The sequence below is a fragment of the Sinocyclocheilus anshuiensis genome, unplaced genomic scaffold (genome assembly GCF_001515605.1).
Source record: "Sinocyclocheilus anshuiensis isolate Anshui unplaced genomic scaffold, SAMN03320099.WGS_v1.1 scaffold294, whole genome shotgun sequence".
NCBI lineage: Eukaryota > Metazoa > Chordata > Actinopteri > Cypriniformes > Cyprinidae > Sinocyclocheilus > Sinocyclocheilus anshuiensis.
The window spans coordinates 212,324-238,408 of record NW_015544130.1 but is presented as its reverse complement, the minus strand read 5'-3'; the positions used below and the strand labels follow the sequence as shown (position 1 = coordinate 238,408).

The 26,085-nt window shown below is 34.7% G+C and overlaps 1 protein-coding gene across 1 annotated transcript in view; it reads left to right on the top strand.

The window, feature by feature from the left end:
- Positions 1-26,085, top strand: part of erc2 (ELKS/RAB6-interacting/CAST family member 2) — a 70,438-nt gene that overhangs the window by 32,217 nt on the left and 12,136 nt on the right. Inside the window, exons 3-13 of the mRNA XM_016494586.1 lie at positions 6,835-6,861; positions 9,704-10,141; positions 10,757-10,831; positions 13,154-13,309; positions 15,444-15,611; positions 15,830-15,997; positions 19,388-19,525; positions 20,071-20,211; positions 20,307-20,447; positions 21,977-22,012; positions 23,211-23,413. Of these exons, the coding sequence (XP_016350072.1) occupies positions 6,835-6,861; positions 9,704-10,141; positions 10,757-10,831; positions 13,154-13,309; positions 15,444-15,611; positions 15,830-15,997; positions 19,388-19,525; positions 20,071-20,211; positions 20,307-20,447; positions 21,977-22,012; positions 23,211-23,413 (1,691 nt within the window). The remainder of the gene's footprint in view (positions 1-6,834; positions 6,862-9,703; positions 10,142-10,756; positions 10,832-13,153; positions 13,310-15,443; positions 15,612-15,829; positions 15,998-19,387; positions 19,526-20,070; positions 20,212-20,306; positions 20,448-21,976; positions 22,013-23,210; positions 23,414-26,085) is intronic.

The following is a 26,085-nucleotide window of genomic DNA, read 5'->3' as shown; positions in this document are numbered from 1 at the left end:
GTGTGTGTGGGTGTATGTTTGTGTGTGTACAAGTGTGTGTCCACGCGTGTGTGAGTTGGTGTGTTGATTTTGCACTCGAGATGTTTTAGAGTTTCACCCGTTCATTGCTGTGCAATTTTTTCTGCATTATGGGGGATTTGTAGATTGTACACACAAAAATGTTCTGTATTTTCGATTTTTTTCCCATTTCCCATTAATTTCCTATGGTCGGTCATTTTTGACCGAAGACCATGTCCATGAGTGTGACAATATTTTTTACGACCACTTCGAATCATGCCCTTAAGTTTTTTTTGTGTTCACATACCAAGTGCCATAAAAGTCACCAAGTTTCATACCATTATGGTGAAGCTACGATTTAAAAAAATTCAAAAAGTGACCGAAGACCGCAAAAAACAGCTGAATATATGTGAATCAGAGGAAAGACAAAACTCTTTAAAACTGTTGGTCAAAATTGTGTTTCATTAACCTATTTCAAAACCATAAAACTCATAAATTTTGCTTTATTTCAAATTATCCTGAAAGGTGCCTCCTAAAAGATTAAAAAGGCACATCATCCATTTCTGTGGTGATATTTTTGCTATTTCTCTTTATTTTTCTGTGAGAGATCTGTCTCTTTGTACTGTTTCTGGCATGACTAAGCCAAAAGAAGGGAATCATGGGTAGGAGTGAGGCCTCTGTTCCCTGTTGTCACGGCTAACAAAGTAATGATCTTCGATCGCATTCTTTCCCTGTTCAAACTAATTGCTAAAAACTAAATCCAAGGCACAGACACTGATTCTTTAATCAGTGATTTTTCGCATGCATTCCTCGCTATTACCAGTCTAGAGCGGCGAAGGAAACTAAATAGGGATGGATGGATTGGTGAAAAGCACATTTGTGAGGGGAAGTAGTGGCCGGAGGGAATTAGAAGACAGGTTAGCAAAACAACGCTCTGTGATAGACGAGTGAAGAATTGAAAGAGAGAAGAAATGCAGTTTTCTAGCCACTGATTTTTGTGAATAACGAGACTATAAATAAATGTGTGTGTGTGTGTGTGGTGGGTGATTGTGGGGAAGAACATTAACTACTGTTGCTCCCGCACAGATTGTGGTTATTGATCTTTAGCATGTACTGCGGAGCAATGGTGTGTGTGTGTGTGTGTATCTGTGTGAGTGTGTGAGCGTTTGTTGTGTCCTAGCATGCAGCGGTGATAATCCCTGAGGTGTTTAGTGGCTTTGGCTATCTAAATATGAAATATTTCTTCTCTTTTTCTTTTTTCACTGCCTTTTCATTGTGGTCCAGTCACAAATTTATAATTATTTTTTAAATTACTTTTTCAGCTGTTTCCTTTTTCATTGTGGTCTAGTCACAAATGTATCATTTATTTATTTGAATTAATATGTCTTGTTTTGTTTTTTTTTGTTGCTTTTTCATTGTGGTCCAGTAAAAACATCATTGTTTATTTATTATTTGTAATTAATATTTCAACTGTTTTTCTTTTTGATTCCCTTTTCATCATGTTCCAGTCACAAATTTATCACTGTTTATTTATTTTTATTGATATTTACTGATTTTTTCACTCACATTTCATTGTGGTTGAGTCACAAATTTATCAGTATTTATTTTACTTTTATTAATATTTTTTTCACTTCCTCTTCATTGTTGTCCAGTCACAAATTCATTAATTCATTCATTCTAATATTTCTCCTCTTTTTCACTGCCTTTTAATTAGTTCCAGTCACATATTTATCAGTATTTATTTTTATAAAATGGATAGTTCCGGTCCTTGATTCTGATTGGTTGAGCCAAGTTCGAAGCTGTTGTAAATTACTCTACAAACATACACCTTTGTTTACATTTGTTTGTTGCTCGGCAACCACTTTGTTGGAACCACAACTGTTTCTGAGGAACTACATTGTTTACATTGTTTTTATTTTGTGAAACCTTACTACGTATATGGAATAACCGTTTTATAAAAGCAATAAGCCCCGTGAAGCCGTGGTTTACAGTGAATTTATAACAACTAAGGGGGTTAACGCCCCTTAGTTGTTATAAATTCACTGTAAATCACGGCTTCTTGGGGCTTATTGCTTTAATTTATCCTGTCCCTCTGGATGATTTACATTTAGTTTCAAGTGAGCATGAAATCAAAATAAATACTTTTACGGTCATAATATGCATTACCAGTCTTATTGTAAATGATTTCATGCATTTTCCCCTCAAAATTTGTTATTGTCACTATAGTCCTATCACAGCATGAACAGCTTAACATATGACCATGTACATTTACATATTAAGCTCATGATCCATCATGTTGAAGGAAGTACGCTGGCTAGCTAATCATAACAGGGATTAAAGGTACAGTAGCACAAAAATGTGTAACACATGTCTGAATGTGTAATTTCATTCAGGGAGATTGGAAAATAGTCATGTACAACTTCTGATTTATAACATCTTGACTAACAATGCAGGTAGATTTTTGTGCTAGAAAAATTTATTGCTTTAATACTATTATTTATATCCCAGCTGTTGTTTTGGCTTTCAATGTAATCATTCGGTTAGAGATGCAGTAACATTTACTGTGGTGGTTGACAGCCAGAGCCAAATATTTCCACATTTGGACTGAGCTGATGGATGTTGTGCAGAAAGATGAAGCATCTGTCATGGGGGTGGATGTGAACCCTTACCAAAAAGTAGTATACTTCTAAGTTTATTTTAATACTAAGTTTATTTTAGTAAGTATACTTAAGTAAAGTTCAAGTATATTTTTAAGTAAACTTTATGTAGTAAGTATACAGATATCAGTGTACTAGTAGCTAGTTTGTACTGCAACTATACTAAAAGTAAACTTATAGGTATACTGATAGTTTACTAATTAAATACTTGTAGTAGCATTTTTAGTACACTTTGAAGTATAGTCTCAGTAAACTACTAGTTTAGTATTTTTCTAAGTATAAGTCAAGTATACTTAAATGTCATTTTAAGTATATTTCTGAGAAGTACATAAAGCCCATTTCTGAGAAGAACATAAAAAGTAGACTAAAAGTATACTTTCCTATTTTTTAGTTTAAAAGAAGTATACTAATAGCACACTTGAATAAACTTCTTTTTCGTAAGGGAAGGTGTGTGTGCGCATACGGACTATTGGTGTATGTCAGCTGTTGTATTAGGATCTGTGTTCCTAAAATTTGCTCTGGCTAGCAAGCAAAGATTTGGACATTTAGCTTGATTGTTCACTTCTCGAGACCAAGAACTCATTACAGTTCATAATATGAAGATCAACAAACATTGTGCCACAAACACTAGTGCAATAAATTTATTTGTAAATCATAAAACCATTTGTACATAAAGCCTTCTTATGTAAATTGCCAGATTGAGTTCAATACAATGGTTTTGTGGATTACTTAAGACATGCATTTGTTCTGCTTGTGTTTTATGAATGAGGCCTGTAGTGTTTGATTCAGAAAAATGCAAAATTAGCTCAGTATAGCTAGCCAGCCTAATCCAATTAATGTTCTTTAGATGTCTATTCATTTGGATGTTATTTCTTCACATTTCTTGTTTACTACTAACTCTAATACTACTAAATAATACTAAGGTAAAGTGGTCCTTTTATTATATTTTTATTTACATTACTGTTTAGAAGTTTGGGATCGGTAAGATTTGTTACATTTTTGAGTCTTTTATGCTCACCAAGGCTGCATTTATTTGACCAAAAATACAGTAATATTGTGAAATACTATTACAAATAAAAATAACTGTTTTCTTTTAGAATATATTGTAAAGTGTAATTTATTTCTGTGATGCAAAGCTGAATTTTCAGCATCATTACTCCAGTCTTCAGTGTCACATGATCTTTCAGAAATCATTCTAATTTTCAGATTTTGAGAAACATTTATCATTATTATTAATGTTAAAACTGCTTAATATTTTTGTAGAAATTATGATACAGTTTTTTTAGGATCCTTTGATGCATAGAAAAATCAAAAGAACAGCATTTAATGAAAATTTAAATCTTTTGTAACATTAGAAATGTCTTTACTTAATGCATAAATAAAAGTAACAATTTTGCATGAATAAAAGCATTAATTTCTTTCAAAAACACTTTTGAATGACTGTATATGTATATTATATGTATATTATGTATATTTTTTTCTCTTTTAGATGTTTTAAACACAGCATAAAGATTCAATATGCAGAGAAATAAAATTTCACAGAATCACAAATTGAATGAAAAATTGTTTCTCTCTTGGATGCATGAAGCTGAAACATTTGTGATAATAATGGGGGGTAATGAGTAATGAGCGGGAGAGGAAGGGATGCGGGCTTCCTCATGGATGCTCTGGAATTTTCCTGCTGCCAGCTCTCCTCCGCGCGCTGCCGTATGGGATACATATTCATGGCTGCCTATGCTTCAGTGCGTCTGAGAGCGCCTCACACACACACAACATGAAAGTTGAACACTTCTGAATGACTCAGCTAACTCTACTCAAACCTCATGCTCTTAAAGGGACAGTTCACCCAAGAATGAAAATTCTATTATTGTTCCAAGGGTGACATGAAGGTTAGTGAATGATGACAGAATTTGTTTATTTTTGGGTGAGTGGTCCCTTTAAATGCACTTGAACAACAACCCCATATATCTCCGGTCGTAAGGAATGGAGTTTATTCTAGCCGCCGTTTTGCAACCCAGGGGATTGTGGCTCTTTGCAAACTGTTGTAATTATGCAAATTGAATCATTGGACCGTTTCCTTGAATTCTTTGCCAGCCAAGACAGATTATTGATCGGAGACGGAAAGAGAAGGAGGAGAGGATAAGGAATTGGGAAGGAGATGGATAGACAGAAGAGAAAGAGAGACAAATGTCCTGTGTCCTCAGTAAACTTCCTGTGCTGAAGGAAACACGATCTATGCTGGGAAGAGTGAAAACAACAGAAATAGAGAGTTTATTTGGTCGACAAATTTAATTAGCCAAAGTCTCATCTCCTCTGTTTTCGAGTGTGCCGTGCATATCTACACGAGCATCCGTAGCATTTATCTGGGATAAACAAGTGCACGTGTTTGATTTTATGTGTGTTTGCTTGCAGTCGTGCGTGTGTGTCTGTTTAAGGAGTCTGAATTAATTTGCTAATGTGCCTGCGGTAAACGCACACGATTCCCTACAGCTGCATTCGATTCTTTAAGAGGTAATGAGCGCAGGCGGCAGTCATAAAAGCCAATTAGTTCTTTTTAAAGAAAGAATATTGGTACTGTAGTTACATTTATAAGGATGAGTGAATCTCACAAAACCTGCCAAGACCACACCCAGGTCATATTTGACACCTAGATCAAAATAAAGAAATAAGAAATTCTATTTATATTTATATATATATATATATGTGAAGGAAGGTAGTGCCTCCTCAAAATATTTGTACAAACAAAAATAAAACAATGCAAATATTACAAAATATAACATTAAAAAGTGTATAAATCACTCGTTTTTCTAATGAAACATTGTCCAACAGCAACACCAGCAGGTAAAGTTTCAGCAGAAATCTGCTTCTGTCATGCCTCCCTTGAGCACATTGAGTTTTAACAGACCCCCCATAGCATGCGGTGAATTTGGTAGTGGTGGGGTATTTGAGAATAAATGGGGGAAAGTCACGTGAGAGGAGGCAATGTCTCCATCGCGATATGATTGATATAACTGGTTATGTTTGGCTGTGATCGGTTCATTCAATAAATCCCGCCTCTTGTGTTAATGCAAGTTCTCGAATCAGAATGAACAATGAACAATATAATGGCATTAATGGGAAGACTAATTAAAAAGTATCACACTTAGATTTAACCACTTTGTTACATCGAAATAAGACTTAAAATGGCATGAAAACCTGATCTGTGGGAGTTTTTAGTGAGCAATTAGCTTGGTGAAATTTAAAGTAAATCTCTGCATTTGTGACCAATATTTACCAAGCTTTGATGACTGATGATCCAAGAAATTAAAAAATACTTAGATGTTAACTATTAAAAAGAAAAGCTGAACATAAGTTTACGAATGAAACATATTGTTTAAATTGTTACTGCCTTGAATTATTATATTGGAATACATGTAAAATGCTTAAAAACACTAACTTAATGAGATTCATACTTGGCTTTAATAAATAGAATACTGATTACATTGTTAATGTAAAAATATTATTTTTTTTTCCTTAATGGTGTAAGTAATGTTTATGTGACCAAGAAAATGTGACCAGGACATGAATTTACATTTGATAAAAAAAAACTCTTTCTCTCCTCATTTCAGAACACCACCACACACCACTGATATGTGTGTGTGTGTGTGTGTGTGTGTGTGTGTGTGTGTGTGTGTGTGTGTGCGTGTGTGTGTGTTCGCAATTAACATTTTCGTTTTTTTATTCTGTGCTGGGAACAAAACAAAAAAGAATTGAGGGTGAAATTTTAGGGTGAAATGTGACTTGGACATTATTTATCTATTATGTATCATCTGTCTTGGACATTATCTATTTTTCATGAAATAATATATCAGTGCAAAAAATTTCGTCGGTCAACCGACGTGACGTCGGGAGTGACCGACTGAAAGGGAACTGACATCTTTCCAGAATGATCATTCACATTAGCTTTATGACTTCCTCTGGTCTTTAATTGTATTTTCCATTCTGTTATGGTTTTTCCATTAACAATGTGTTTGTATGCAGTGTCCTGAATGTAAAATGCCTCATTATTCTTTGTAATTGAATCCTTTGAATAATGCTATCAGTTTGTTTTTGTTGTGTGTCATTGCTTAGTTCATCTCCTTCTGCCCTCACTCTGCTGTTTCATTGTTTCTGTTTTTTTTTGCACTCCACAATCATGCAGCACCTGTTGGACGCCAGGAGAACAAAGGTTTGTTGTCATGTTCGCCACCGCTAGCGTGTGCAGAACATGGTACCGCACGCTTGGCGCGAAATGTGTCCCTGATCTTTAAACAAAACCAGACTGTACCTTAAACCTGATCCATAGATTCAGATCTCATGGGTTTCTTTGAGTGTTGTTCTTATCTACTAGGGATGCACGATAACGGTGACTAGTATCAGCCAATATTAGAATTTTTAAGTCAAGTCAAGTCAAGTCAAGTCACCTTTATTTATATAGCGCTTTTAACAATACAGATTGTGTCAAAGCAACTGAACAGCATTAATTAGGAAAATAGTGTGTCAATAATGCAAAATGACAATAGTAAACACTAATTTTTCAGTTAAAGACAGTTCATCATTGAATTCAGTGATGTCAATATCCAGCTCAGTTTATTTTTAGTTGTGTTGGTCTTTTTAGGCCAATATCGGAAGCAGATTTTATTTTATTTTTATTTTATTTATTTATTTTTTATTTTATTTTATTTTTATTATTTTATTTTATTTAGTATTTTATTATAATTATTTTTTTTTTATTTAAGTTTACATTTTAATTTCTAGGTTTCAACCAGATTTCAATTACCATTTTCAATGGGACATGATTTTACAATGTTTTTGATGAAGAGCAGGGTTATGTTTGTATTATTCTAAACTATTATAGCATTTAGCAATATATAAATTATTGAATTAATATATGAAATAATTAAATTATTTTCGTTTCAAAGTTTAGTTTAAGTTTTATCAATATTATTATTTGCTTTTGTTATTTTTACTTGTTTGTATTTTAAGAAATATTTTCATTTAGCTTTCTTTTTTTTTTTTCAGTTTTAGTTTTAGTAATTTTAGCTCTTAAACATGTTTTATTTCAGTTTGTTGCCAATGTAATTTTTCAAATTTTTGTTTAATTTTCTTAATCTAATATTTTAAGTTTAATTCAAAAGTTTAATTTCAATTAACTAAAATGATTTCAATAGTTTATTTTAAAATACCAACGTATAGCTTCATTCATTTTTCTGTAACCTGCTTTGAAACAATATGTATTGTAAAAAGTGGTATACAAATAAATGTAAATTGAATTGACTGAATTTGAAAAAAAAAAAAAACAGGCGAAACATAGATTTCATTGACAAGTCAGCTAAAGTTTTTATATCAGTGCATCCCTACTAGCTTGATCTGAGACCATTGCTATTTTAATGATCACTTTTAAATGGATCAGATCATTATATAAGGACAGCCTCAATAAGGAACATTTTCCCTTATCTTCTCCTCCATGTTCCTTCAAGATTAGCTAAGGCGGGGTATCGCCGCATTAGCCGGGCCTTAAATAGCTGGATCTTTTACTAAAATCCTGACCAAAAGCATGCCTGTGATCCTCGACTGAACCTGTTCTTCTGTCAGAATTGTGTGTTCTGTTTGTGATAGCGCAAGGATGTGTAATGATCTAAATTTCCTGACATGAGTGTGAATGATCTGATCCAGTTCTGGGCCCATACACTCTCTCATTCTGCCGAAGGCGCCACATGTGCCACGTAGACCCGAAAACCCGAAAACCCCATTATCTTGTGACTATTTCTAGCAAAGTTCTTTGTCATTAACCTTATTTAAGGAGTTATTAGTTAGTGTTTTCTCAAGAGAAACCTTATCCTGTCCCGTTTCCTCTCCTAGTATAGACCTCACTGTGGTTTTCCCGCTGTACCGTTCATTTGGATACATTTACTAAGATATACATCCAGATATTGCTAAATTGGTCAGTTTAGCTATTAAAGATTAACCTTTTAATATTGATCTCACTCATAATTAGCAGTCAAATGGAAAATAGAAGTCATTGTGAATTATGAATGCAAAATTGAACCAGTTCATTTGTAATCTGTACTCAAACCAGGTACAACGCAGCAGTGCTATAGTCTATAAATTCTAGCCCCGCCCAAAGGGAAATTTCATTGGTCCAAATCAGTGCTGTTTTAGTATTAGATATAATAGTATTTATTCATATTTAAAATTTGCTTTTATTTTAAAAGTTTTCATTTTAATTTTAGTTAAAGTTGAACAGTTTTGTTATGTGCTGTTGTTATGTTTATTAGTTTTTTCTTTATTAATTTTTATTTAAATTTTAACTAGTAATTTTAGTACTTCAACTTAATCTTATTTATTTTAGTTGACAAGGCAACATTTATAATTTTCCTTTTTTAAGTAAAAATGTTTAATCTGACATTTATATTTAATTTTATTGCTTTATTTAAATGACCAAAACAGTTTTTAATAGTTTTAGTTGAAGTTTTAGTCATTTTGTTATGTGCTTTTGTTTGTTTATTTGTTTTATTTAATTCAATTTCAGCTTAAGTTTTAGTATTTTTAGTACTTCAGCTTAAACTTATTTATTTTATTTGTCAAGGCAAAATTTTCAATTTTTCATTTTTTAAGTTTAAATTTTTAATCCAACGTTTATATTTCATCTTATAACAGAGTTATTTCATATCAAATTCTAAATAAATAAATAAATAGTGTAGTTTTAGTTAACGACTACAACACTTTTTTCCAACATCAATTACGTTCTGATTGGCTTTTGTCACTTTTCAGCTTTTGAACTTTCCTGAAGGACAGAAAAATTGCTTGATGCTGGAAACCTGTTGCCCCACACCTGGTTAGGACACAGTGCAATATGTTTATACATCACAGTGAGGTCTATATAACCTTTTTTCCAAATCTAACCTAAAATTTCTGATATCAAAAGATGGCTTTCTGAATGGGTCTGGTTGAGGATACCTTCTGATTATTGTCTACATGAGGATCCCAGTGCCTGTTTTGTTCATTTCTGCTTTTGTTTCCTTCTCCAGCACCTCCAGTTGACCATCCAGGCCCTGCAGGATGAGTTGAGGACTCAACGTGATCTCAACCATCTTCTCCAGCAGGAGAGCGGGTCGCGGGTCAGTGCTGGTGAGCACTTCACCGCCATCGAGCTAACCGAGGAGAACTTCCGTCGACTCCAAGCCGAACACGACCGTCAGGCCAAAGAGCTCTTCCTCTTGAGGAAGACACTGGAAGAGATGGAGCTGAGGATTGAGACGCAGAAACAGACGCTAGGAGCCAGAGACGAGTCCATAAAGAAGCTGTTGGAGATGCTGCAGAGTAAAGGACTTCCCCCAGCCTCAGGAAGAGCATCAGATGAGGAAGAGCAAGAGCGAGCCAGGCGTATCGCAGAGGCTGAAGCACAGCTGGGACACCTGGAGGTGATATTAGACCAGAAGGAGAAGGAAAACATCCACCTGAGAGAGGTATCAGGTTCTACTCAAACTTTCTGGCTGAAAGTGGAGCATGCATGTCACTTAAAGATGGACTTTAGTAATGGATGTAGACTTGCAAAAGGAATGTTTGTTTTCAAACGTGAACATGCAACACATTCAAAGCAGATTTTCAGAGCAGAGAAATATAATAATTCAGAAACAGTCTCCATGGAGCAATCTGAGGTTAAGTGGTTTGCCATCGTAATAGTCAGATAGATAGTCAGATGCAACTAAGACAATAACAGCATATGGTCTCTGAGTCATCAAAACCCAAGAGAAAAACATGAGGAGATCCATGCCAACCACACAGATAATTCCCTATGAGCTCAAAGAGAATCAAATGAAACAATACAAATGTCAAAGAGTGAAAAAGATCAGAATGCAGATTGAAAATAAGATTTTAATGTTAACGGATTGACATAATTGTTCTCTGATGTTTTGGCTTGGTTTAAGGTTAGGGCTACGTAATGGATTTTAACTTCACACTATAACAAGTAAAAAGAATGAAGTTGTTATAAACAAGAACACATTTATTCTAAAGTGTATAGCTCAAGTTTGTGTTATGTGTTTGTTATTATGTTGATTATAATCTTTGTTTTTCTTTAGGAGCTTCATCGGAGAAACCAACTTCACCCAGACCCTGGAAAAACTAAAGCTCTTCAGACTATCATAGAGATGAAGGTAAACATCTGTGAATGCTTCTTATATAATATATATACTATACACTACTGTTCATAAGTTTGAGTCCAGTAAGATTTTTTAATAATGAATTTAAGAATGCAATTAATTGATCAAATGTGACAGTAAACGCATTTACAGTCAAACCAAAAATGATTCAGACACCAGATATAATTTTTGATATTTTTTTACTAGTGGGTGCAGGACACTATAGTTAATTTATGCAAGTGAGGATAGCAAAATAAAGTGAACTGTGACATATTATACCCAAAAATTCTTCATACAGTGGACTACCAGTAAAATTGATAAAAGAATTGGGACCAAAAATTATTCAGGCACTTTGACCTGACCATGTGTTTTTTCTTTAATTGCTAATGCGATCTTTTTACACCACAGACTGAACTAAATTAATTAAATTAAGCATTGCTTAGTAATTGGTTGACCTAAATTGGTATTATCTAATTGTGTACTCAAATTTAACAGCTGACAGCTATTCAACCTAATTCAGTACATACCTTTCTATCAAAGTTATCTGACATTATCAAGATGAATTTGTTCTGACACAGTTCCTGTCATATTTTATTACCATTTTCTAAACTATAACTGTGATAATGTGAGAAATGTTGAAGGTGTCTGAATACATTTCGGTTTGACTGTATAATGTTACAAAAGATTTCTCTTTCAAGTAAGTGCTGTTAATGTACTGTATCATGGTTTCCAAAAATATTAAGCAGTTTTTTTTTCAACATTGCTAATAAGAAATGTTTCTTGTGCAGCAGATTAGCATGTTAGAATGATTTCTGAAGGATCATGTGACACTGGAGACTAGATTTATGGATTTTTGCCATCAGGAATAAATTACATTTTAAAGTGTATAGCTGTTTTTAATACTATTTCACAACATGACTGTTTTTATTGTATTTTTGACCAAATAAATGCAGCCTTGGTGCGCATGAAAGACTTGTTTAACAAATAATTAGTATTGTCTTTAGAGAGAGTAGTTGTATTTGGCACGCTCTGGTTAAACAATAGGCTGAGAAGGCAAACAGAAATGGTCCAGAAAGACAAGAGAAATGTCTGATGGCAAAGCCACTGCAGCCTGCTGCTTAATGGCTGAATGAAACAGTAAGTGGGTTTGTGCGCTCACAGGCAGAGCAACTCCTGCCAGCAGAAGCATTACACACCACTCTAAAAATAAAGCATGACCTCATGCAAGGCACGCACACACCCCTCGGGTCCACTCTGATTGGAGCTAAATATTACCCAGAATTCACCACTGCATCCATGTGACACGAAAAGCAAAGTGATAGACTCCTATTCAAAGTGCAACTTCGCTAATTCAGTTGATGCATTTTCCTGGAACCAAAAACCGCAAAAGCCGCTTCACCTGTACTGGTTTCCATTGCTCTTTTAACCTTTAGCATCACTGGTCGTGTTCTCTCGCCCTATTGGCTGAGCAGGGATGCTGATTCTGGTGCCATGGGAACAGGTGGAGTTGTTTACAACACATAGAGCACGAATGCAGGCGTGGGAGAGGATGACAGAAAAGAGAGCAATGTGATCTGTTTGCTTATATTCTGAAGATGGATATTATCTTTCGTATCGCCACAAGGTATAATGTTACATTGCATTTAAATAATGAAGGATTTAGCGTGTAGAGCCTTCAAAATATTGACGATAAGCCTCACGCTTTGCATAAGGAATTGACTCTCTGTGTGCAATATGCGGGAAAAGGGATGTTGGTTTTCAAAGGCCTCTTGTGAAAATGGTGCCTATTGATGTCTGTGAAAACAAAAAGATGAGAGAGTGAGTGCAAGAGAGAGAGAGAGCGGACAGGAAGGGCGGGTTACCGGAGAGAGCATGCGAGAAGGAACAGTAAACGTTCTCTTATGTCTGAATGGGAGATGGACCATAGCTAATGCCAAAGACGTTGTATTATTTATTTAAAAAGCCGAAGGAGCTGCAACGCTGCAACTCTCTGTCTCGCAGTCCAAAGAGGCACACGCACAGCTCGCTTTCCCAGAGTGTCTCTCTCCACCCAGGCTGGATGTGCGCTCACTACTTCCAAATGGTGATTACATGCTGAACCATTAGCATGAGAGAGACAGATTCTGCTTTGGCTATGCAGCAGTACTGCAGCTACTCACTGGCGATGCTGCAAGACGTTAGAGTTTCGCATATCCCTGTCTTCCTCTTGTTTTGATCCCATCTGTTGGGAATTGGGTTTGGCATGCTTTCGTCCGTAGAATCGCACCAAAGTTGTCATACTAGCTTAAGATGATGGAGCACAGCGTCGCTAATTTTTCCACTAAATTGTTTATCCAGGACACCAAAATTGCATGCCTGGAACGCAACATTCGAGACCTGGAGGATGAGATACAGATGTTAAAGGCGAATGGATTGTTGAACACGGAGGATCGAGAGGAGGAGATCAAACAGATGGAGGTCTACAAAAACCACTCCAAGTTCATGAAGACCAAGGTAAACTTTTTCTTCAAAGAGTTTAAACTATAAACCGCTTTAGACACAAAGAAATCGGTGCATTTAGGTAACTGATAAAGTGAAAATGCATAATTTTTTATTATTATTTATGTGTTTTTTAAAGGGATACTCTCATGTTGTTGTAAACCTGTATGCTGTTATTTAATTTGTTGAGCGGAAAATTTAAAACAGCAAAAACCATCATAAAAAAAGTCCACACAGTCTTCTGGAAGCCATGCATGAGAAGCATACCGAAATGTAGGTGATTTGAGCAATTTTTGGGGGTAAACTGTTCCTTTAATTATTGCTAGCAGCCTGAAGATGTATATTTAGGCTTGAAGCTTGTAATTTTACATTATATGAGCAAGATTTCTTGTTTTTAAGTAAACATGAAATCAGTATTGACCCTACTTACTTTCTTAATAAATCAAATTTTGTTTTGGATAATTTGTTAGAGATTTTTTTTTCTTATTCTAAATTTTAAAAGGTTTGTCTTTGTAATCTTGCTTTAAAATGTAAAACCTTGCTTTGTCACTGAAACAACTGTCTTGTTCATGTTTTTCAACCCCTCCACTGCAATTGCCACTTTGCACAATCCAATCAATTCTTGATGGATAAAAGTTCCACCCTAGTTTTTTTTCACTTTGAATATCATGTTTCTTATTAACGAAAGAAAATGGGTTGTGAAAGCTGTTTCATATTTACTTTAACAGTAAAGATTTAAAAAATCTGCTATAATATCAGTGATATTATTCAAAATTTCACTATCAGTCCATACTTAGATTAAATATTATGTTGAGCTTCTTTCAAATAAATAAATGTCTTTTCACAAATGTTTAAGTGCAGTAAAGGGCTTCCAGTGTCAGGGAAGTGGCAGAGAACATCCTTGCAGATGTCTTGTGGAATTGTAATGATAGGTTTGCTGAGTAATGCTAGAAGCAGCAGTATTAAAATAGAGTCTGTAGGATCTGTGTAAATATTTCTCATGGCTGTGCTGACAGTGTTTCTTGTCAAAACACTTCAGTGTATTTGCTGTAGGTTTATTAGAAATTCTTCCCTCACAAACTTTGGCTGAATCACAGTTCCCAGTGCCAGTAAGTCTACCACGCATTGCGTTGGGCACTGTGTCTAGAATCATCTCGAAATAATACATTGCATAAGAGGTTGTGGGGAGTTTTAGCCAAAAAAGCATGCATTTGTATTTTTGAAAAAGAACTGAAAATAGTACGCAATCCAGTAGTGTTGTTGTAAAACTATTAAAAAATGTTTTCGGTAATTGAAATGAAGGTGAAATAAAATAAAATAAAATATAAGTATTAGATGACAAACTTCAACTTTAAAAAATAAAACGACTAAAATTATACTGAAATATAAATTAAAGCTAAACAGAAATATTAAAAAAGCACACAACAAAATCGCTAAAACTGACAGTAAAAATAAGAGCAAATTGTTATTAATAAATTCATTATATTTATTAATTATAATGAATTATTCATACCAATAAATGCTATACTTGTATATAAAAAAATACTAAAATAACACTGCCATCCATCCAGGCCACTTTAACAAACAATGTACAAAGGTTTGTGTATGTTCTAATTTTACACTTGCATACTAAATATGACAGATGCATGATTCTGACTTTATTTCTTTTTAATTGATATTTAATGATATTTTGATCCAGAGCTCTGATTGGTTTGTTTGATTTGCACTGCCCAATCAACTGTTTTTAACTGGCTTGTTTCTTAACAGAAAAAATCTCATTGGTTAGTGGATTTTTGTGCACGTGTGTGATGTCTTTGCTGTATCTAACATGCTTGTGAATAAGCTGGGGGTTTTGTTGTGATATTTATAGAACTCATTTCATCAATAATTGATATGGCTGATGTATATTAAATGGGGATTGCGTTCTGAAATCCATCTTTTATGTGAGGAGAGTACAGATGTAGAGAAGAAAACTCCCATACTCATTTCAGCTCCCCTATTAAAAAAACATAGCTGATTAACACATTTTATGTCATGATTCGTTAAAAATATAATTTGTCTAGATACTCATATGTACTAAATTATTTCCCTGTCCTATAAATAACAGAAGATTTTCTTTCTCTGTTCCTGCTTTTTCAATCTCTTTCAGATTGACCAGCTCAAGCAGGAGCTCTCAAAAAAAGAGTCTGAGCTTTTAGCTCTGCAAACAAAACTGGAAACTCTAAATAATCAGAATTCAGACTGCAAACAGCATATTGAAGTGCTCAAAGAGTCCCTCACTGCCAAAGAGCAACGCGCTGCCATCCTACAAACAGAGGTTAAAATGATTTTATTTTATTTATTTTTAATTTTTTAAATTTTACTTCTTTATTTTTATTTTTATTAAGTTTTAACATTTACCTTGGTGCAACTCATTGTACCTTACAATTCTGTGTGTTATATGATAAATTATTATTATTATTATTTTAATAAGCACTTGAAGACACATCTCACCAGCTTTACATGAACTCTTTGCCCTCTGTGTGTGTTTTTTAGGTGGACGCTCTTAGATTGCGTCTGGAGGAGAAGGAATCTTTCCTTAATAAGAAGACGAAGCAACTGCAAGACTTGACAGAGGAGAAGGGAACACTGGCCGGGGAGATCAGAGACATGAAAGACATGCTGGAAGTCAAAGAACGCAAGATAAACGTCCTACAGAAGAAGGTAAATCTCACTTGGGAATCAAAGGTCAGAGGCCAGTTTTCATGGGCCATTTAGAAATGATTGGGGTCAATACTGATGAGCAGTACCAAGAAGAGTGGGATTTGAGCCAGAGCAAGGGGATTTGAAAGCCTGTATCTGTAACAGATTTAACTTATTGCACACCTATATAGTGTTTTTGGTGAGATATTTTAGAAAATATAAATATAATATAATATAGAGAAAGCTCTGTTTTTAAAACCTAGTGAGCTGAATTTTGACAAAAAAATTTGAAGCAGAATCACATGTATTCTTCACAGACAAAGCAGTCCTAGTAAAATGCATTATAACTCCATGTAACAGAGCCACAGAGCATTAGTGTCTTTCTCCCCATATCTTCTTCCAACTGCTTTTTCATCTTTGCTCTCTTCTTACCATATCACCACATGCTTTGCTGGGTTCTTCAGCCTTTTTCATGTTGTTCAGACACTGGAAACATCTCAAGAGTCATAAAAGGCCACAGTCTGCTTCAAACTGTATTTAGCTTCTGATCTCTGGCTCTTTGTGCTGGTTTGATCCCTTATGTCTTATATTCTAAGTCACATTGCAAACATCCTGTTGTATGTCTTAGATATTTACACAAAGAAACAACCAAGAAGTTCCTTTTGCCTTCAAAACAGCTTGATTTGTTCTTGAAACCCCTTCATACAGCTCCATAACTGGGTAACGGGATATTGCACCATTCATCAAACAGAAAACTGGGGGGTGAAATCTAGCCCATTATCTGGCCATACAGAACATCATCAAGCATAAATATTCCCATGAGATGCCGCCCGTACCATTAGAGACCAACCACAATTGTTCATAGTCAGCAATAGACATTGTGGGCTGAAACATCCTTAGGCTTTCTTCAACACAAACCCGTTCAAATGGAAAACAAGGTGAAAGATGAACCGAAAGACCATATAACTTACTCAGATGTCCAGGTACTGTGTCCGTTACACTAGGTTATCCATCTTTGTAAGATGGCCTTGAGTACATACAGTTTGTTTGTAAGATGGCCTCTAAATGCAGTATACATCCATTCATGTCAGTAAACACTGACTTATTAATGTTTCTCATTGTCAGTGTCATTTGTTGTTATTTGATGTTTGTCCTTGTTATTTTGACAATGTTTGTTCACCCATTTACAGACTAAAATGATGTTTTTGTGACCAGTGCACTTACAGTTTGTGGGTATATTTGTAACTTTATTAGCTCATAGTGCTTTTACAACTAATCCTTTCATATTAAAAAGCATTTGAGAACTATTTACTTACAGCAATCAACATAGCATAACCTTAAGTCAAATTTAAAGGGATAGTTCACCTAAAAATGAAAATTACCCCATGATTTACTCACTCTCAAGTCATCCTAGGTATATATGACTTTTTTCTTTCAGACGAATACAATCAAAGTTTTATTGAAAAATGTCCTGGCTCTTCCAAGCTTTATAATGGCAGTGAATGGGTGTTGATATTCAATAGTTCAATAGATGTCCAATAATAGAAGTCCATCCATCATAAAAAGTGCTGCACGGCTCAGAGGGATTAATAAAGGCCTCCTGAAGCGAATTGGTGCATTTTTGTATCAAAAAAATATCCATATTTCAAACTTTATAAACTGTAATCTCTAGCTACGCCTATACGATGGCTTGAGGGTGGGGTAATTTTCAGTTTTGGGTGAACTATCCCTTTAAACTCCCTTTCCATATAATTTTTAAAGATGAAGTATGTAATTTTAGCACCCCTAGTGGTACCAAGGTGAAGTGCAGTTCTTGATTGTTTGAATGAACATGTTTCGCTAATACAGTGATGCAGGAATGAGTCCTAAAATCCAGAGATGAGTTCCACTGTTCCAAAGTCAAAGGTTTTTTTTAACAGCTTTTTGATTAAATGCCTGAAATAAGACCTGTGGTTAAAACAAGCAAGATTTTCATATTTCATTCAACAACATAAAATACATCAGTAATACCCTACTCATGATTTTTTAAAAGCTTTTTATGCTTTAAATGGCAATTGCTGACTAATCCACTTTTTACAGCCTCATTTTTTTATACTTGTGCTCTTACAAACTATTCTAACTTAAACTTTCTAACAATATTTTAAAGGGGTCATATGATGCGATTAAAATTTTTCCTTTCTCTTTGAAGTGTTACAAGCTCTTGTTGCATAAAGAAGATCTGTAAAGTTGCAAAGACTAAAGTCTCAAATCCAAAGAGATATTCTTTATAAAAGTTAAGAGTCAACAACGCCTACCTAAAACGGCTCATTCTAACATGACCCCACATGTCTACGTCACAATGTGGGAAGATTTGCATAACACCGCCCAAATGTTCACGCAAAGAAAAAAGGCGTAACTTTTATTCTCGCTGTAGTATTGTTGCTGCCGCCATGTCGTGAAGACGCTGTGTGTTTCGTTGTGAAAGTGAAACTACTTTGTTTGGCCTTCCAAAAGAGGACACGACTAGAAATCAGTGGTTGTATTTACAACACTGTTCCAGAACAGTTCAACCCAAATATTCAGATGTGTGCAGCACATTTTATGGAGGACTGTTTCCTGATCCTGGAAGAGTAGACTACAATGCCGGCTGTTCTGACTCACAGACTGTAAGTACGTTTTTTATATTTAAAGGATTTGCCACTGATGATTCAAACGCGAGTTTTGAGCAGTGTAGAGTAGTGCTTGTTGTTTGTAATTTCTCCGATCACAAATGCAGACATGGTTTTATGTTTACGCGGCGCTATAAAAAGACAGTATAAGTCATTATAATTCATAATTATGTCCCCACTGGATGCAACAAATGCCTCGTTTATAATGGGTGTTAACGTTTTTGTCTCGTCGCTCCGGGACACAGCATCACAGTATGGTAAGGGGTGTAACATTCCGGTCACACGCTTGAGGTATTCGGCCAATCACAACGCACTGGATAGCTGGCCAATCAGAGCACACCTCGCTTTTCAGAACGATGAGCTTTGTAAAAATCGATGCGTTTCAGAAAGGCGGGGCATAGAGGAGAAACAATAATGTACATACAGTATGTGGAAAATAATGTGTTTTTTGAACCTTAAACCGCATAAACACATTTCATTACACCAAATACACAAAATAATGTTCTTTTTAGCAACATCATATGACCCCTTTAAATATTTAAACAGTTGACGGAATCTTAGTAGTAGTGACATTGAAGTTATGCAAACGTGGTATAATTCGTTTATAGCCTAACATTTTACTTCGGGCAATTGTATTTAGGCTTCAAAATTCATAACAGTTATGTTCATTTGTGAAGATTATCATGTTGAACAAACATGTTTTGCAATAAAAAAAGTTTGATTGCTAAATCCACACTCGTTTTATCCTCTTCCTCTCTCCCAGATTGAGAACCTTCAGGAGCAGCTGAGGGATAAAGATAAACAGCTCGGGAATCTAAAGGACAGAGTGAAGTCTCTCCAGACGGACTCCAGCAACACTGATACTGCCCTCGCCACGCTAGAGGAAGCCCTGTCTGAGAAGGTACCAGAAACGGTCCCAAACATCACAAGAGGAAATGAAAATGTAGAGCAGAAGCAAATCAAATCAGAGCTGCCTCATATATGCTGATTTAGGTGTTTGGAGAATATAAAATGAAGTTCAAAGTTCAAGAAATTGCCTTCGACAACAGACTGTGCATGACACATTCACAGTATTTTAAACTTAGGAAATAAATTGTGTCTGCTGATAGCATTGTTTATTTGCGCGTACTGTGTTGTTTTAGCACCTGATTCTCTAAAGTAATTATGCAAATCAGGTAACAAAGAAAACATGGCCAAAAAACAATATTAAATACAGCACATTTCTCAGCATTCAGGCCAGATGCTCAGAGACTACCATGATCTGGAATACTTTAGTCAGATTGTACAGCATATTTACGGCAGGTTTTAGTGAATTTGCCCGCTAATCTGTGAAGAATGAAGACATTTACAGACATTTATTGATAAACCTTGAGTGTTAGGGAAGTGGAAATTGTTTTAGCATGCTCAATTAGCCGTGAGTTCAGGTGAAATGTGTTTTTGTCACAGGAGCGAATTATCGAGCGCCTGAAAGAGCAAAGGGAGAGGGAAGACCGAGAGAGACTGGAGGAGGTGGACTCATATAAAAGAGAGAATAAAGACCTAAAAGAGAAGGTGAACTCTTTACAAGTGGAGCTAACAGAGAAAGAGGTACGTCAGTGATTGCGTGTGTGTCGGTTTCAGTTGTGTTTCTGTGAGTTTTTGGTGGGACTGTCAGCTTTCGTTTCGTCTTGCTCTTCCTCCAGTCGAGTCTCATAGATTTAAAAGAGCACGCCTCCTCACTGGCCTCGTTAGGTCTCAAGAAAGACTCCAAACTCAAGTCCCTTGAGATCGCAATCGAGCAAAAGAAAGAAGAATGCAGTAAACTGGAGACACAGCTACAGAAGGTATGATTTTCCTTCTGACATCTTGATCATTCGATTTTGGCCAGTTTAGGATTATCAGCATCATTTGTTAACTGTGGCGCTTGGCCGATTGACAAGAAGTGTGTGTCCGTTTCAGAATCTGCCGACAGTTTTGTCAATAGAAAATCCACATTTTTGTTTTCATATATTTTTAGTTATTAAATACTGTGTGTATTAGGTCTAAAATTAGACTTGATTTTGTCATTATTTAATTTGAGCAATTATGTGTATTTAGACTTTTAGATAATTGTTTTCAGAAATTTCATATTTGTGCTGTTTCTCTTCTATTTTATATATTATTTATTTATTTATTTATTTTTGTTCATTATAATATACACTACCTTTCAAAAATGTAGGGTAAGTAAGATTTGTTTGTTTTTTTATGAAATAATACTTTTATTCAGCAAGAAGCCACTAAATTGATCAAAAGTGATGATAAAGATTTTATGTTGTGCTTAAATGCTGTTGTTTTGAACTTTCTATTCAATAAAGAATTCTTTTAAAAATGCATCACAATTTCCTCTAAAATATATTAAACAGAACAACTGATTTTAACATCGATGATAATAAGAAAAGTTTAAGTACCAAATCTTCCTATCAGAATGATTTCTGAAGAATCATGTGATACTGAATACTGAAAATTCAGCTTTGCATTACAGAAATTACATTTTAAAATATATATTAAAATAGAAATTAAAATAAAATTATTTCACAACATTACATTACACAATATCACAATATAAAAAAATTGACAGACCCCAGACTTTTGAACGGTAGTGTGCAGTATGTAATTTTAAGCATAACAATCTTTTTGTAAATATTTTTTAAAAGACCAAAACTTTTTGTACAAAGGAGTTCATATACTCAGTGTCACAAATTTGCTGATTTGATTGGTGACAGTGCAACATCTTTTTTCTATTTCTGTTCATTTTGAATGAATCCCAGGTTTTCTCTGTGGTCTCACTGTATATGTTCTGGCTGTATATAAGCCATCGGCCACCTTGCTCTAAGAATATCTGCATTTTTAAAACTGATATCAATCAACCTGTAATTGGTACCACTGAAATTACTTTCAATGACTTAGCCAGTTGTGTCATTGAATGTGTTTTTTGGCATCAGCTTTAATGGTCACTCATTTTAGAGGGCATCATGGGAACTTTATGAAAGTAGTGATGAGTTCCTGTCTTTGTCTAATTTCTCTTATTTGACAGTAGCTATGTCTCAAAGCCTAGTGAACCGCCTACCTAAATGGCATTTTTGGGTATCAGAGGTGCATAGTTCAGTTAAAATGTTTGAATTCTATGTTGATCAGAAATGCTGTTTTGGTAGGCGATTCACTCAATCGGCTTCTTTTTGTTCTTATGTTGCTCTCTAGTTATTTATATTCTCCTGTGTAGAACATTATCATTATCCTGAAAGAAGAGCTAATGATAAAGCTTGTGCTGTTTTACTGAGTCCCTTCATCCTCCTCCTCCTCCTCATTTCCCATGATTCCCTCCTTTGCAATGTAGCAAGCAGAGCAGCTGTTCAGTCAAATGAACAATCCCGTAAGTGTCTCTCTGGATCTGTACTAGCACATATTGAAAACATGAGGACACTATACTCTTAGTTTCTTTCTACTTTAACTTATAAGAATTCAACCCTGCTGCTTTAGAAAGAAGGGGTTCTAATTTATGGTCTGATGACATTTACAGTTCAGGAACAACACAATATGTATTTTAGGTACAGCTTTGAATTATTATGGAAAATGTCAAGTAAAAATAGATTGAAGTCTAGCTATTTTTGGAGGTTTTTGTTGTTGTTGTATAAGTAGAGGTCTGCAGGATGCAGCAGTTGTAGGTTATTTAGAGGAAATCTAAATAATATATAGTGAATTGTGCTATACAAAAATTAAATGTAAGTGTAAATTATTTTATTTTTCTAAAATATTCTTCCTTAGTTTGGGTGCAATACAGATCTGCTCAGAATCTTGCATGTGCATCCTGTTTAATACGTTTATTGTTTTTATCATATAACCAACCAACAGGATTAAAACAGAATTAATTTGGATTCAAGGGCATTCTGTGAAATGTGGAAAAACTGTATTGTTTCCTCATGCTTCCAATGTTTACTAATCTGTTTTTGAAATTAATACCCAGGTACTTGAACACGCATATGTCTGAAGGCAAACGCATTGCAAAGAATCTTACCACTGAACCATGGAGCTAAAATCCACATTTGCATGTTGCGTTGCATGTACCTCTGTCGTGTGTGTTTCCTCTCATGTCATGTGAATCTGGTGTCAGCTTTGTTCTGTCGCAACCTTTGGTTGTATGACCACATTATCTTGGATTATTTATGTTGTCGCTTTCTTCAATTTTGCATTGTGTGTGATCCATTGTGCATTCATTTTCAACATGCCAATGTAACTGTGTTTCAGAATGCCCGCAGTGTTTTAATAATTAAGCAAGGCTGCATTTCAATATTGCAAAGAAAATGATACATAACTGCAACTTCCTCTGTTTGTATAGTATAACGTGATCTCTTGTATTCTGTTTCAACTGCAGCAAGACAAATAAGTGCATTTAATCTTATATTTAAAGTTTGGCTAATTATCTGCTTTGTGGAGCCCTCTAGTCTGCGTACTGGTGTATGCACTGGAGTGGCATTCCGAACTGGGAATGCTTCTTCAGGAATTTTTGATTGACTGAGACTGCATGTTTTAACTGGTTTCTGTGGTGATGCCTTCCCATGATCATCATACAGAAGGCTCATGATATGGAGGTGCAACAAAGCTCACGTGGGAACCCTGAGTATGTGGACCGGGTCAAGCTTCTAGAAAAGGAGGTGTCCTTCTACAAAGAGGAGTCCAGCAAAGCCCAGGCCGAGGTCGAGAGGTTATTGGAGATTCTGAGAGAGGTGGAGACAGATAAAAATGACAAGGATAAGAAGATCGCAGAACTGGAAAGGTGAGAAAAAGACACTTGTTTACTTTTTAAATGCTTTTGAAAGTGTGAAGTCCCATATACACTACCACATCTGGACACACTTGACTGAATTAATTTTTGCATTCTTGTGGAGATTTTGTTCTTATGATCTTAAAAACCCTTTCACCCAAATACTTAGAAAGGTAAATACTTAGAAAGTACTGTATGTATTACAAAATGTTTTTTTCCTTTTATAAAGCATACATATGTGCATATAATACAATAAATGCACAGTTTTACATATTTTTCAATGAGTTTGGCCAGATAGTGTAACATGCAATCATTTCTTTACAAAACTAAAATTTTATTTTAAAAAAGTTTTTTTTTTTTTTTTTTAAAGAATGATTTTGGCCATATAGTGTGATAGTGTTTCCACCACAGGATAAAATAATCATTATAAAAGGTAATTGCAACCTTTCTCGCAATTTTTCTTGTAATTCTGTGTTTATATCTCACAATTCTGATATTTTCCTCGCAATTCTGAGAAAAAAGTAATACTTATGAGTGTATATCTAGAAGTTTTCTTAGAATTGCAAGAATAAAAGTCAGATTGTGAGATAAAAAGTCAACCTTTTTGTCATTAACTTTTAAAACATTTTATCCCAAGGAAGAAATGGCTTCCATAAGATAATGAAGGAAAAGTTGCCAACACGTGTCTTCAATACCTTCAATAACACGTCTTCATTTATTTATTTTAATTTAATTTAATTTATTGGCTAGTCAGTGAAGGATAGTGAAGCTGCCAACAAGTGTCTTTAATTATGTTGTGCAGAGCTGGAATATAGACAAAAAAGATTTTTAAGGTATAAAATATACAATATTTGTTTAAAAAAAATTGACACTGTATAACTCACATGCTTGCATTTGTGTTTTTAATATGTATTTCTAAGATGTTAACAGTAGTATTAGTAAACAATGAATAAACATGTCCAAACATTAGTAATGTAGTGTAAATATTGGAATTCAAATGAATTTTATAAAGATTTGACAATATTTGTGTTGCCTGCACGAGTTTCATAAAGCAGCATCAAGACAGAGGCCTTGTTTTGCCGTTATCTTGAGCTTTGACAGCATCGATTGACAGTTTCTACTGTACTTAATATCAAATTCTGCTGGGGTATAACATCAAAATGCTGATGTCAAGAGCCGTTTTGTTACTGATGCAGTAGAAACCATGCTGTACTCTCAGAGCTGCCGTCAATAATGCATCTCCTAGAGGTGAAATATGATGATGATTGCAAATATTTATGCTGTTTCCTGGAATCATGCATTCATGAGGTCATCAGTATTCTGTGTTTCTGACATGTTCTGAATATTGATATGGAGCTCGTGTTTAGTGGTTGTGTATTGCCTCTCTCTTCATGCGCTGTGATGATTGCTACTCCCGACAGATTTGTGTTTGTTTTGGCATGTTCATGTACAACTGCCTCCATATCTCTTTTCTCTTCTTCTAAATTCTTGTTTAGTTGTTGAGTAATTCATCTAAAATATCAAGTCCATGCTAGTGCTGTAGGTTCAGGTTGTACATCATCCAAAATGGGCATTCACACTAACAGCAAAACGACCATAAATCATTGATTGCAATTTGCATATAATATATATAAATATATATAGTGTCAAAATTAGCGCATTAATGCAGGCAATGATTTTTCCCAGTTTAACAGCATTAAAAATACTCAAAGCAGTTAACGCAGGGGCGGAGCTAGGGTTGGCCACCCCACTCACAACTGCTGCTTCTGTCTCTTTTTTCTTGACAAGAATTGCATTTATTTAGATGCAGAATATCTTTATGACCATATCAAACAGGAGACTTTTTAGATAGCATGAGTCAAACGAGCGCGGAAACGGTATAGGTGATGAGGAGCTCAGTGAACTGTGATCAGATGAGATGTTGTCAGGCCATATGTCAGCAGAAACAAATCTGCTCGTAGCGTGTGCTATTCAATCGCACACACAAATATGGCGGCGCGAGCTGTAGATCCGCATCACGTTCAGCAGTGGCAGCTCTTAAAGTAATAGCAGCCAAATATCCTAATAACCCAGCTGCTGTAATGTCTGTTAATCAAAGAAAAAGAAAGAAAAAAGAGGAAATCAGTAACTTTTGCAGCTTTAAGGATTCATCTTTTTTCATTTATAATTTAGTGTTGATAACTTTATTCAATTTCTGTATATTTTTCTTCTTGCTAATGGGCATAGGTGAATATGACATTTATCATAATGGGTTTATGTGAAGATTGTTTTAAGTTCACTTTAATTAGAAGTTGTTATTTTTTTAAAGTCTAATAAATGTTAAAATTGATAGCTCTCAATTATACTGTAATGTTGAATGGCTATAGTCTATGGTTAAATATTAGGGAAAAAAACAATTTCCCAGACACATCAGTAGTATTGGTGTCAGTGATACTCGCCTTCAGTCATAAAAAAATATGCCATTAAAAATATACTATCTTTATGTTATTTCTACATTAATTTGAAGATTGAATGTGAAATTATTGCAATATAAAAGTGTATTTTAAAAACTTTAATGTTAGGTGGGATTAATTGTGATTAATCATGATTAATTTCAGAAAAAATGTGCGATTAATTAGTTAACTTTTCTTAATCGATTGACAGCACTAATATATATATATATATATATATATATATATACTACA